The sequence below is a fragment of the Rhinatrema bivittatum genome, chromosome 4 (assembly GCF_901001135.1).
Source record: "Rhinatrema bivittatum chromosome 4, aRhiBiv1.1, whole genome shotgun sequence".
In the NCBI taxonomy this organism is placed as follows: Eukaryota; Metazoa; Chordata; class Amphibia; order Gymnophiona; family Rhinatrematidae; genus Rhinatrema; species Rhinatrema bivittatum.
The window spans coordinates 467,355,356-467,367,448 of NC_042618.1; the positions used below are offsets into that span (position 1 = coordinate 467,355,356).

General features: G+C 45.8%; 1 protein-coding gene across 1 annotated transcript in view; it reads right to left on the reverse strand.

Annotated features, from left to right (window-relative positions):
- Positions 1 to 11,855, reverse strand: part of LGR5 (leucine rich repeat containing G protein-coupled receptor 5) — a 206,500-nt gene extending 194,645 nt beyond the window's left edge. Inside the window, exon 1 of the mRNA XM_029597180.1 lies at positions 11,483 to 11,855. Coding sequence (XP_029453040.1) covers positions 11,483 to 11,679 — 197 coding nt within the window. The 5' untranslated portion in view covers positions 11,680 to 11,855. The remainder of the gene's footprint in view (positions 1 to 11,482) is intronic.
- Between the last annotated feature and the right edge of the window lie 238 nt (positions 11,856 to 12,093).

Sequence of the window (12,093 nt, forward strand, 5' to 3'; positions counted from 1 at the left end):
GTGGATTCGTGCGATAGCCTCCCAGTGCAGGTGTGGAAGAAATACACAGTAAATATTTAAGACAGACTCCATGGTGGAAAAGCAAGAGATTATGCTAGAAATCAAGTAGAGTCTGCCATATTTCAGAAGACAGAAATGGTGAGACTGTCATATTCTATGGTTCTATGTTGTGTTTCACTCTTGTTGCTTGCTCTAGACACGATCACCCATGCCTAGCTGGGACTTCTACGAGAGAAGCTGCAAATAGGGAGGCTCATGAGGAAGGGGTGGTCACAGGTTACGAGGCCTGACCTAATTCAGATATTTCAAATCTTGAGAAGAGCATGATTTTTTTTTCAGGTGCAAAAAAAAATATAGCCCATACCGATTAACTGAGTGGAAGATGAAGACATATCAAGTTAGAATGTATTATAGAAACGGTGCAAGTCATAATGAACCCTAGAAAGAGCTACAGTTTTACCCTATGTCTTCTGTTTAGTGTTAACTTGCAATGAGTGGCAGTTATAAACCTTATTTAAATGTATATATTCCAGGGGGCCAATGCAATACGAAGCACAGAGAGTGGGCACTGAAAAGTCAGCGCCCGCTTTCCTAATGCGTGCATGGCACCTGCAAGGGGGAGGGGGCACCTTGCAATACTCAAATTAGGGAGGGTCTCGCTAACGTGACCCTGCCGCGGCTGCCGGTTATGAAGACCAACGCCGGTAAACTCAGCTTCTGTTTTCATAACCAGCCGTCTGCCAGTAATGAAAAACGGCCGCTGATAAGATAAGACCGGCATCTGTCTTCATAACTCAGCAGTCAGAGTTATTTTTTTAATTTTTTTTAAAAGTACAGAAAAGCAGTTTTCTGCTTTTCTGTGCTTCTTTTACTTGCGCTCAGCTATTAACGCCTGCTCCAGACGCACATTTATTTTTTTGAATGCGGAGTGAATGAGTAATAGGCGCTATTACATTCACTCCGCGTCCACAGGTTAAATAGGCGCTAATCCCCCTATTGCATTAGGGGGTGGATTAGCGTTTATTAACCTGCGTCGGAAGGCGGGTTATACAGAGCGCTCGGCCCCTAGGTATGTGCATTCGTCTAGGACGAATCAGACAATTTCAACGGGAGTTAGTGCGCACTAACCTGAAATTCGGGGCAGCCAAAAAAAAAAAAAAAAAAAGGCCAAACCGTGGGAAACCAAAATTTTCCTGCGGCGGGCCAATAATAAAGGTCAAACTGAAAGGTTCAGCCGAAGCACATCTCTAATATATTCCACCTAATCTTGACCATAGCCACTCTAAGCAGATTGCTTTGGGATAAGATAGTTATGTGGCAATCATAACAGTAAAACTATATAAAATATATGTTTATCATTATTGTAATTACAACATGTTTTGATATCTAAAACCTCTTTGTTAAAATGTATTCTCTTTGTAAACAGTTATGATGGCTTTCCGAATAACGGTATATAAAACTCTTCAAATAAATAAATAAGAGTAATTCAGAGCCCTTCAAATGCTTGACAAAATAGCCAAGCTTTCATACGTTTGTGACAAAAATCTTACGATCAATTTGTCTCAAATCTAATGGTAAGGAGTATGATAAAAAAGAAAAGGCACGCTTACATGTGACTTGAAGATTAGCTTCATGTTTAGATGGAAATCACTAAAAAGACACTTAAGTAACTGTTAATGATCTGTTTGGGAGTATTTCTGAAGTACATTATGCAAATATAAGGGACCATGTCCTTTAGGGTCATAAAAGTTAATACTGTCACCTTAAATATGATTCTCTGGCTAACTGGTAACCAAAGGTACCTGCTTTAAAGTTGGTGTGATATGAGCTCTTAAATTACATGTAATGACCCTTGCCACATCTGGAAATTGCCCCTTTGACAAGATATTTTATAAGTGCCTAACAAGACAACTTAAATACAATTAAAAAGATGCAGAATGTAAACAGAGCTCAGCTGTGGGCAAAGGCAAGTGTCCATTTGAACACCTAAATTTCTGACTTAGATGGGATTCTTTCAGTCTTTTCTATCTGCAATTTAGGGAATCCTACAGCAGGCAAAGAATGTTCAACCCACAGGGCTTCGGTTTTAGACATATTTATTGTGAATCCATTCTATCAGACCAACCACTAGTCACTTTTACACACGCCATCATAACAGAGGAGTATTCTTAGCAATGGGACAAATTACTTGTACTCAATAACTCAATTCATTGACAAGATAGCTGCAAACAGACATTCAACAGCACTGAAGAAGGCACTGAACCTTGGACCCACCTGACTGCACAGCTCCTATTTTGCTGTTGACAAGTCATTAGCAATGAATTAAACCACCTACGAATGTCCCCTCCTATACCAAGCAATCCTGTCCTCTCCAGCAGAATGAGAGAGTCAAAGGCAGCAGAAGTGTCTACAGATAAAGGGGAGGCACTGGAGTTACTCTATCTAATTCACACAACAGGGCACAGAGAGCACAATTTTGGTGCTGCGATTCTTATGAAACCTGCATCGTAACAAATGTAAACTTACTTTCTTCTAAAAAGACATTAAGCTATGATTTAAAAAAGAAAAAAAAAAAACACGAATTTTCCCCCAGCACCTCTCAATACAGGAAAATTTGAAATAGGTCTATAACTCTCAGCCACTGGCAAGCCAGGTTTGAGAACTGGCCAAACCATAGCCTTTTTAAAATCAGGTACTACCTACTTAAACACTTTGCTGGCCAAACTGGATGAGTCATTTTGGTCTTATCTGCTGTCACTTACTACGTGACTATATAAACTCATCTAATTAAGTATACAGAGGTTTTTCTCACTCTGTCCTCTTCCATGATTAGCGCAATAGCCCAGGAGATCAATCACTTAGGGGTTCACTTATCAAAGTGCTTGTGAAAAGCACCGCAACGCATGCTGCAATGCAAATTAGGAAAAGGGGAGGAGTTTGGGGCAGGATTTCTGGCCAAGTGGCACAGCTTTAAGTACACCTTTTTCATTTGCGTTAAGCCGTGCAATATGGCTTTATTGCACTTTGCAATGTTTTCGCAAATAGCGTTTTCGCAAGAGAAGCTATAAGGCTCTCCTAGGTAGGTATTTATACCTCTGAGGCCCACCTAGCTACTGGAGGTGAGTTTTAGGTATTACTGTAGGGGTTAGGGGCCACTTTGACATTCAGAGTGAGACGTACGAACAGAACAGTGCTCTCTTGTGAAGATTTGATGACCCTCGGAGTGAGGAAACTCACATAATGATGAGATTTGTACTATGTTCTCTCAACCTAGCTTGATGGACTACATGGGTAACATCAAGCTAGGATGAGAGAACACGGTACAAATCTCATCTTTGAGTGAGTTTCCTCACTCCGAGGGTCAACAAATCTTCAAAAGAGAGCACTGTTCTGTTCGTACGTCTCACTCTGAATGTCAAAGTGGCCCCTAACCTACACTAATACCTAAACCTCACCTCAAATTACTAGGTGGGCCTCCTATAGAGGTATAAATACCTACCTAGTATGAGGGACTTATACTAGGTAGAGAGACTGGACTGAGAGAGACTGACTTATAGTCAGTCTCTCTCAGTCCAGGTAGGAATTACAACAAAGTACGAAAAGTTATCGCAGTTTGCAGTAATACCTATGCAAAGCATTAAGATAGGCTGTTTATTGAAAAATGCACTATTGCCATAAAACACGCCCCTTTTCCTATCGCATGCGATATTTAGTGCATTTTGATAAATCCAGGCCTTAGAATGCTGGGTGAGTATCCAAAGCAAGAGACGTCACTAGAAATAAGATGTGTTGAACAGCTCAGGAAAGATGCAATCCAAATGGTTGTGAGACATTGATTTTTATAAAAAAAAAAGAAAAAAAATAGCTGCTGTAATTGATTCAATCCTTTGGTGCCAAATCAAGAGGTTTTATAAGGGAAGTAATCAGGGAAAGAAAGGGACATTGGAGTTGTGTCTGGTTTTGTTTGAAATTAAAAAAAAATCCTATGTTTGTAGAAAATCAGTAGAAGATAGAAATGTGTTTTAGGGTCGAGTTCAAGAACCACTTTTGACAAATTAAAAAAATCCATATGAAAGTGTCACCTCAGCATGGACACGGCCCTCAGCCCAGCACCCTTCATTGTGTTCGTATGCTTTCCTCTAAAACCTCCTAGACCAGAGAACTGTTCCTTGCATCACAGATCAACTGACTGGTGCAATAAATATCCTGTGCCTGGCAGAAAGGCAGATTCAGCACCACATGTGCCAAAGACTTTCCCCCCCATTTTAGGTCTCTGGGAAAGAGGTTTTAATTATCTGGCCCTTAACGTCTGCACTAAAGTCAATTTGTTGTCCCTGTTTTGTTTTTTTCTTTATGCATGCTAGTCATGGTTCACTGAAAATGGCAGATTAATTTGCAAAGATCAAGGACACGGGAATTAAGGAAATGCAACTGTAATTAAAACATTTTGTGCGTACAGGTCACAACCTCCCCGACTATAATTCTGAGCTATTTTGATTACTTTTGCTTAGTAGTTTCTACCCCTAGAGTAGCATCATTTATAAATCGTATCAAATAACAAAGAGGTTGACATAAGACATGCTCAGAGCTGCAGATTAACAAAATGAATAATTACTGTCATCCTAACAGTTTGAACTGATGAATTACTCGGGCAGTAAATGAGCTGATGACGTCTTCTGTGGAGGGTTGTATTTGGCTAAAAACGAGAAACATGCTAACCTTGTGAAAATCACTGCCATAAATCTTTAATCAGCTATTACAGCCTCATTAGAGTGCAACCCTATCAATACAGATTAAAACCTGTGATGACAGCTTGACCTATTTTATGGAATTTACATGCACTGTACAGATTTTAAATTAGAGGTCATCCAATGAATCTAACTGATGAACTTCCTGTTCCGTCAGTTTTTGCCTTGCGGTTGTGTCCTGAACGCTAGAGTGTACCATTCTGATCAACATTACAGAAACCTTAGCACAACTTTTGAAAGCATATTATTGTGAATGAACAGTAATTACCATAAGGACGTGACTTTAGAAACTGTGGAAACTAAATCTGTTCAAGAAGATAGAACACTAAATATTTGAATGTGATACTCCAAGCTCCTTCAGCAGCACTGGCCCAGGAAAGTCTGAACTTGTTAAATCCCAGAGGTTAAGCAGGGTCATGCCTAGCTAATACCTGGATGAGGGACAGCCAGGTAAGGCCAGGTGCTGTGGTCTACAGAGAGTGGTAAGCTTCTGCCAAAATAAAAAGGTCACAGGCACTTGACTTATGCAATCAAAGTTCCTGCGGGGGTGCTGCTGCAGTTCTGTTTCTGGGGATGCATTCCTGCACTGGTGACATCAGATTCTCAGTTTTCCCTAGCACTACTGGGATCAATCAAGCACCAGCTTTAAACAAGATTTTTTTTTTTTTTTTTTAGGATGCTGCTTCCAAAGTCGCACTCTCTCATGGTAAGGGATTAGCAGGATTGCTCGCATTCGTGTTCTCGACACAATAAATGATGCTCGATGCTCCTCATTCATCTTGCTTAGCTCCGGTCAGTGCTGCTTCTGAGAGCCAAGCCATGCAAACGCTCTCGAGAAACGCTGCAGAGTGTTAATGACCACATGTCTGTTTATACAGTCACCTCGCATTATGCAGATGCTGCTCTATGTCCGTAGGCTGCATGGATAAGAGTCCAATATTTGCTAACAGCGAGATAAGAGCAGCAACAATTACATTGCCGTTTAGATGCAAGGCTTCTTCTCAGTGTTGATAGACTCTTGAGGCAGGGCCCTAGTATGCAGAACTAATCTGTTGACATTGCCACCTTACAACTCCTGAGTTTTGAGGATGGAATTATCTAACGCAGCCCCCACCCTAAGCCCCCCATGCTGCTAGGGGCTTCACCAGATAACGAGCCTCCTTTCCAGGACATGTGCATCTGCAGCTCATGGAAAGGCATGGGTCCAGCAAGACAGAGCCTGGTCTAAATCCTCCTTCCTCCCCTCCCCTGTCCTGAAAGTCTGATGTAGATAGGATAACCAAACCCCTAAGCTCATTAGAAACAGATCTCAAAGCTTCTTTCCCTAGAGAAAGAAAGATCGACCCCCAAAAGGTCAAAAATGGACTAGCACAACTTTATGCAAATGGCATCCTTCTATGGTGGACGTGTATGGAAGTTCACAAGCTGCTTAGTCTTACCTTAGCAGTAAGACTACCGAAGTAAAGAACTTTCTAGAACCTAGCAGATCGTGGGCTATCTGAGGCAGGATGGTTTTACCAGAGCCAACGAGAAACGAGGGTGCATAAGTATAAGCATACAGGTCATTGGTGATACCTCACCTAAGGTATTTTCAATTGTGAAGGTTGTTCTCCTTTGAGACAAGCTGGAGGCAATCCAGAGAACGGCCAACAAAATCTACATGAGACGAGATTTAAGGACCTAAAGGAGAGGCGAGATCTGAAAGAAATTCAAATATCTGAAAGGTATTAATGCACAAGAAGTAAACCTTTTTGATGGCAAGGAAGTTCTAAGTCATGGGACTCGGGACCAAACGTCAGGAAATATGTTTTCACAGGAAGGGGGCTGGATGTGTAGAACACCCTCCTGGAACAAGTGGTAGAGGCTAATTAAGTAATAGGCTTCAAGAATATAAGAGAAACACAGGGGATCCTTACTTGCAAAAAAAAAAAAAGGCAGAGAGATGGCAGAAGCATCTGACACTGCAAGTCATTGAGGGTAGCCGAATTGGTATCAGCAAGCTACAGCTCCCCAGGCCAGGTTGGTAGCGATTGAGGTAAAAACGTGTAACCCACATCTAGTAAACTTTAGTGGTTGGTGCAGAGGCAAGGTACCACACACGAGAGCAGATGACCAAGCCTTAGCAGGACACAGTGAAACGTTTGCATTAGCAGCCAAGAAAACAAGCTGCAGAAGAGATGGTAAAAGTTAGCATTAGCACCAAAAGGGGTACATATTCCCTGGATAGAAAGACTGAACGAGATGGGATCAACGTTACTGCATATCTTTCAGACTCACCTAGAAGGCAATGAGCTTGTGGTCAGCAAGGGATTTGAACTCATTAATGAATTCAAACAAAAAAAACAAACAGTAATGTATTAAATTCATTGCTATTAGCTCAGCTCCCAAATTGTTATACAGGGTCTTTCCCCAGTTCAATGAACTATGGAAGACTTGGCTACGAGCTTTATTCCCCTAAACTAGGACTGTCTGCTCAGATACCGCCTCAAAGAAACTGGTATGAAAGATGGAATGGAGAAGAAAATGTGGGAAGGTATTTAATTTGTTTAGGGAGATTAAGACAGGATGTGTGTGCAGACTGCGATTACAGAATTCAGCTAGCAGGCTGTCCAGAAACAGGTGCTCACGTGGTTAGGTGGGTGACAGGCTACTCAAGAGAGCTAGGAGGCCAGATGTTCAGGTGGGTGACAGGCTACTCAAGAGCTAGGAGGCCAGATGTTCAGGCATCAACTTATGGCTAAACATGGGAAGAGAGATACAGAGTGTGAACTAAACAGCAGGTCTTGCAAGGTTATCTACCCAAGATGGTGGGAAGCTAAGGAGGACTGGGAATGATCTCTCTATGGCTGGCAGCTGGGATAGGAGTAACTGGGGCAGACTGGATGAGCAGCTTGGTCTTTCTGCTGTTATCTACCACAGCAGTCTCTGTTACTGTTTGCTGAATGAGTATATATATGCATCATAAGATATCTAACTATAAGATAATCACAAAGTCTGTATGATAACAGTATATAAAGCATATAATCTGAGGTTCCAGTCAAACCACTATTGTGAGGACAGTGTAATACACAAAATCTGAGTTATGAATGTTTTTTCCCCCTTCACTCCTATGGGGAAAGAAGTTTAAGTACACTTCTGATTCATTCACACACACATGATCGCTAAAATGTACTAGGAGCTGGGCCTCTTTAGGAAGCTTCTAACAGAGTCAGACTGAGAATAAAATGGGGTTTTTGGTGGGCTGACAAGTGGCATTCCCAGTACAGAAGACGTGCAGGGCATTCCAGCATGAGAGGCCATGACTCACTATCGGCATTGAAAGAGAGGATTAAGATGCTGCTGTTTGCTCTTTATGGGTTGGAAAAGGCTAAAACGTTTTTTACATCTCCATTCTCTCCCCTATTAAGAATAAGATTGTGCAGTGACCACTTGCGATATAGATGGCACCCGGCCTTAACAGAGTCTAGACTAGTGTCGGATGCTCATACTGTCAGCTGCGTGCTCACTCCCAGTCCTCACCAGCCCAACGTGCAAAAACCCAAATTGGGATTTGATCGAAAGATGGCACCACTCCTCTTGGAAAAAGTGGAACTACATATGGTTAATAAAAATAAACTTAAACATAAGTAATATGATACATGTACAGAAAACCCGGAACTGGTGGACTCTTCCCAGCCCAGGAGACACTGAAATGCTTTAAAATGAGCCCACGACCAGCAAGCTCTTAAAGTGGACATGCTTAAAAAGCTTACAACCTCCTGTCATGAGCTAGTTATCTTTTTCCTCATAGTAAAAAACGTAGTTGCTGTACCCAAAGAAGCAATAAGGCACTACAAAGTGTGTTGTGATTAATCACCTTGTGTCCTTGCTTCACTGTGAAGTTGGAAAAGCAGTCCAATTCCCAAGCAAGACATTTTCATTGCTCTTAAGCTTTGCAGAGGTGCGGGCGTTAGCCTTAGAAAATGCTTTATGGATTGTTTGTATGTTGTATCTTCTGCTTGTAATTTTGCACTTATTTGAGAGCAAGTGGTGCCTGTTAACATGGTTTTCCAATGCAATCAGTCATGACAATCAAATGGTTTTAAATATTCGCGTGGACAACACTTTAATATTACTCATTTGTCTAGGAGAGTTAGGAAGCTTCTATAAAGCAGACATGCAAACATATCAATAATTCCAAGATAGTCTCAGACACCATTAATACTATTCAGTCTACTGAATCAATTTATGCTAGGACTGGGGACACTCCGTGTAACAGAATTACAGGAAAATAAGTGCAAGATCCCCTCCCTATCCCTGACTAATTCAACAAAAATGCAGCATTTCCAAGATCAACTCGTTGGCATGATTTAAATATTATAGATGCCGATAGCTGGAAAAGTTAGCACAGCAAATAAGATGCAGTGAAACAGCACAAGCGAAGCTCTGATATTTCTGATAAACAGAAGGAAACGTCCCCGGGGGAACCTTTGAATGAAGCACGGCGATTTTATCCACACAGCACAGAATTTATTCTGTACACTGCCGCCACTTCCCTCACTAGTCTACAAGCCCAGATCAGCTTGCAAGCAAGCACTCTTGGGAATACGTGAAGCAGTTTGAAAATACTTAACTCGACGTGCACCTTGCTAGCCAAACTGCGCCTTTTTATAGCTGCAGCCTTAACCTAGCTGAATAAACCGAAGCGGGCAGTTTCGTTTTAAAGTTTGGTCTGCTCATTCCGGCGGAGCCAGGCAGCGGGTCGAGTCCCCAAGTGACTGCTGGCGACGGAGCGAGAAGCCCCCTCCCCCCCCTGCCTCGAGCACGGGCTTAACGGGAGTTGGCAGCGGGGGCGCCCTCTGCCAGCTGCCCTGCCCCCTTCTGATGCGGCAGCGCCGGAGCTCCTCTCTGCCTCCCGTCCGCCCGGATCTTCTTAAGCCAGAAGCGGCCGGGCGTCACGTGCAGCGCTTACACAGCCGAAAGGAATCCGAAACATCCCTCGGTAGCGCCCAGGCGCTGAATCTGTGGCCGCCGGGGGGGGGGGAGCTGCCTTCAGAAGAAGCAGCGGCAAGGTCAAGCCCCGCGAGGAGCAATGTCACGCACGTCAAGCACGCGGCACGGCTCCCCCTACAGCCCTGATCCTCAGCAGCAAATGGCGCGCGCCTTGCCCCCTCCACTGCGAGGGGAAACGCCAGGCACTAATAATAAGCTGGCACTCATTAACACTCCGGGGCGTCTGCTGATGAACTCCCTCTTACACCTTGCAAAGGTAACCGATCGGAAGGAGGGCAACCAGCAGCCCCCCCCCCGCCGCCGCCGGTGCGGGGGGGGGGGGGGCACGCTTTGCATGTGAAGCGGCCGTTTGGGCAAGGCCCGCTGGGAGCATCCCTGGCAGCTGCAGCACATCTGGCGCATCCCAGCGGCACGGAAAGCTTTCCGCCGCCCGAGCCGGCCCCGCACCGCCAGCGTTACTGGCGAAATCCCTAGGCAGGCACCACCCCCCCCCCCCCAGCGTGAACGTCTCCCACCGACACCGGCCGTCCGGACAGGTGAGAAAGGAGACGGCTCGGTCCCGATCCGAGACGCCGGGGAGCCGGCCAGGAAGGAGGATAACGTTTCCCCGGTGTGCTCAGGACAACAAGAGGGGGAAAGAAAAGGATTTAACAAAAGGGATCTAAAACACTTCCCTACTATACAGCGCCATGCCCTGTATTTGCAGAAATGGAGAAAGTCAAAGCAGAGAAGTGAAGCGGACGAGCAAAAACCTCTTCGCGGCGGATCCCAGACAGATTCTGCAGAAATCCGAGCTCGCACCCAAGCTTCCGGGGTTTGTTTTATTTTGGTGTTTTTTTGTGGGTGCTCTAATGCAAGGCGTATAGGGCGTTAGGAGTCCAAAATCCTCCGAAACGAAATAAGTGGCTAAGTCGTGCTGTCTGATTACCTCATAGGGAGCGCAAAGCCTACAACACGTGCAGGCTCCGGGAAGCCCTAAGCCAAGAGGTTTCTCCGAGAATCCCCCATCCCCCCCCCCCGGTTTTCATTCACAAATCTGCTGTCAGGCTTTGCTAGGAGCTGTCAGCAACGGGGTGGCACACGTGCACTCGCCCGAGATCCACGTGTCAGAAACGCACAGCCCCCTCGGCACCCCCCCCCCCACGAAATGCCTAACCAGATCGCCCCCCTCCCCACGATCAGCCCCAAATGGATGCCTTGCAGCACTGCACGAGCGAGATTCTGCACCCCGCTCTCCTGGAAGGCTAGCAGCAGCACCCGAGCATAGTGGATTGGTTTATACGTTGTTTTCCTAAATCAGTTAAAGATTACATCGACAGTTCAAAGCCTTGTCCCATGAAGCAAAGGTAAAGATAAAAGGCTTTTGGCAGGGCTAATCAAGATCGGCTGTTGCCTCACTTTTAATTGCCCTGCAGACGATAAAGCACATAGTAATTCCGTGTTGTGGTGTATGAGCAATGCTTGATTTTGCAACTCTAGGTAAAGCAACATTTGTAAAAAAAAAAAAAAAAAAAAAAGTTTTACAACCCTACCCCACTTTCATCGTAAACCTACTATGAACGGCTGAAGCAAAAGGGGATGGTAAGGCTGCAGTCTGGGCAGGCTTGCTGCATGCAAGGGCATCTTCTGCACGGCAGCAGGGCGATTCAGCTGCAAAGTGCATCCCCCTCCCCCTCCGAGGTGTGGGCTTCCCTGCACCCTGCAGGTGCCACCCCGGCTGCAGCCCCCCTCCGGCCACTTACAGGTAGGAGGTGAAGACGCTGAGGTTTCGGGGCAGCTCCGCCAGCCCCAGGTCCGAGCAGTCCACCCTCAGCAGCAGGCCCTCGTCCTCGCAGCGGCAGGCGGCGGGGCAGCCCCTCCTCGGCCTGCCGGCCCCGGCCAGCACCTGGAGGCAGAGCGCGAGCCGCAGCAGCGCCCTCGCCGTGGGGGAGGCGTCCATGGGGGTAGTTTCCCGCTCTCTCGTGCCGCTTCTCCGCAGGGCTGCAGTCTGGAGCCTCGCGCCTCGCGCGCGCTGCTTTAAAGAGCGGCGGCCAGCGCCGTGCGCCCGCTGACGTCACGCCGGCGCTGGGGGAGCTCCGGCCGGGAGGGGAGGATGCCGGGCTCTTCGGCCGCTCCGCTCCCCACCCTCCTCTCCTCCCACGAGGCGAGGGAGGACCTCGCGAGCTCCGCCACCGATAGTTTCCCTTCGTCTTTAATACATTCCTGCGTAATTCCTCGCGCGCTTCTCTCCTTCAGATCTTTGCGGGGTGGCTGTTCCCAGGGACTGGGCCGTGCCCGCGTCTGGTGCAAGGGCGACGAATAATCGGAGCTAAAAGGCAGAGCAAATATTTCAGCCCCTAGGTGCAGTGGACTC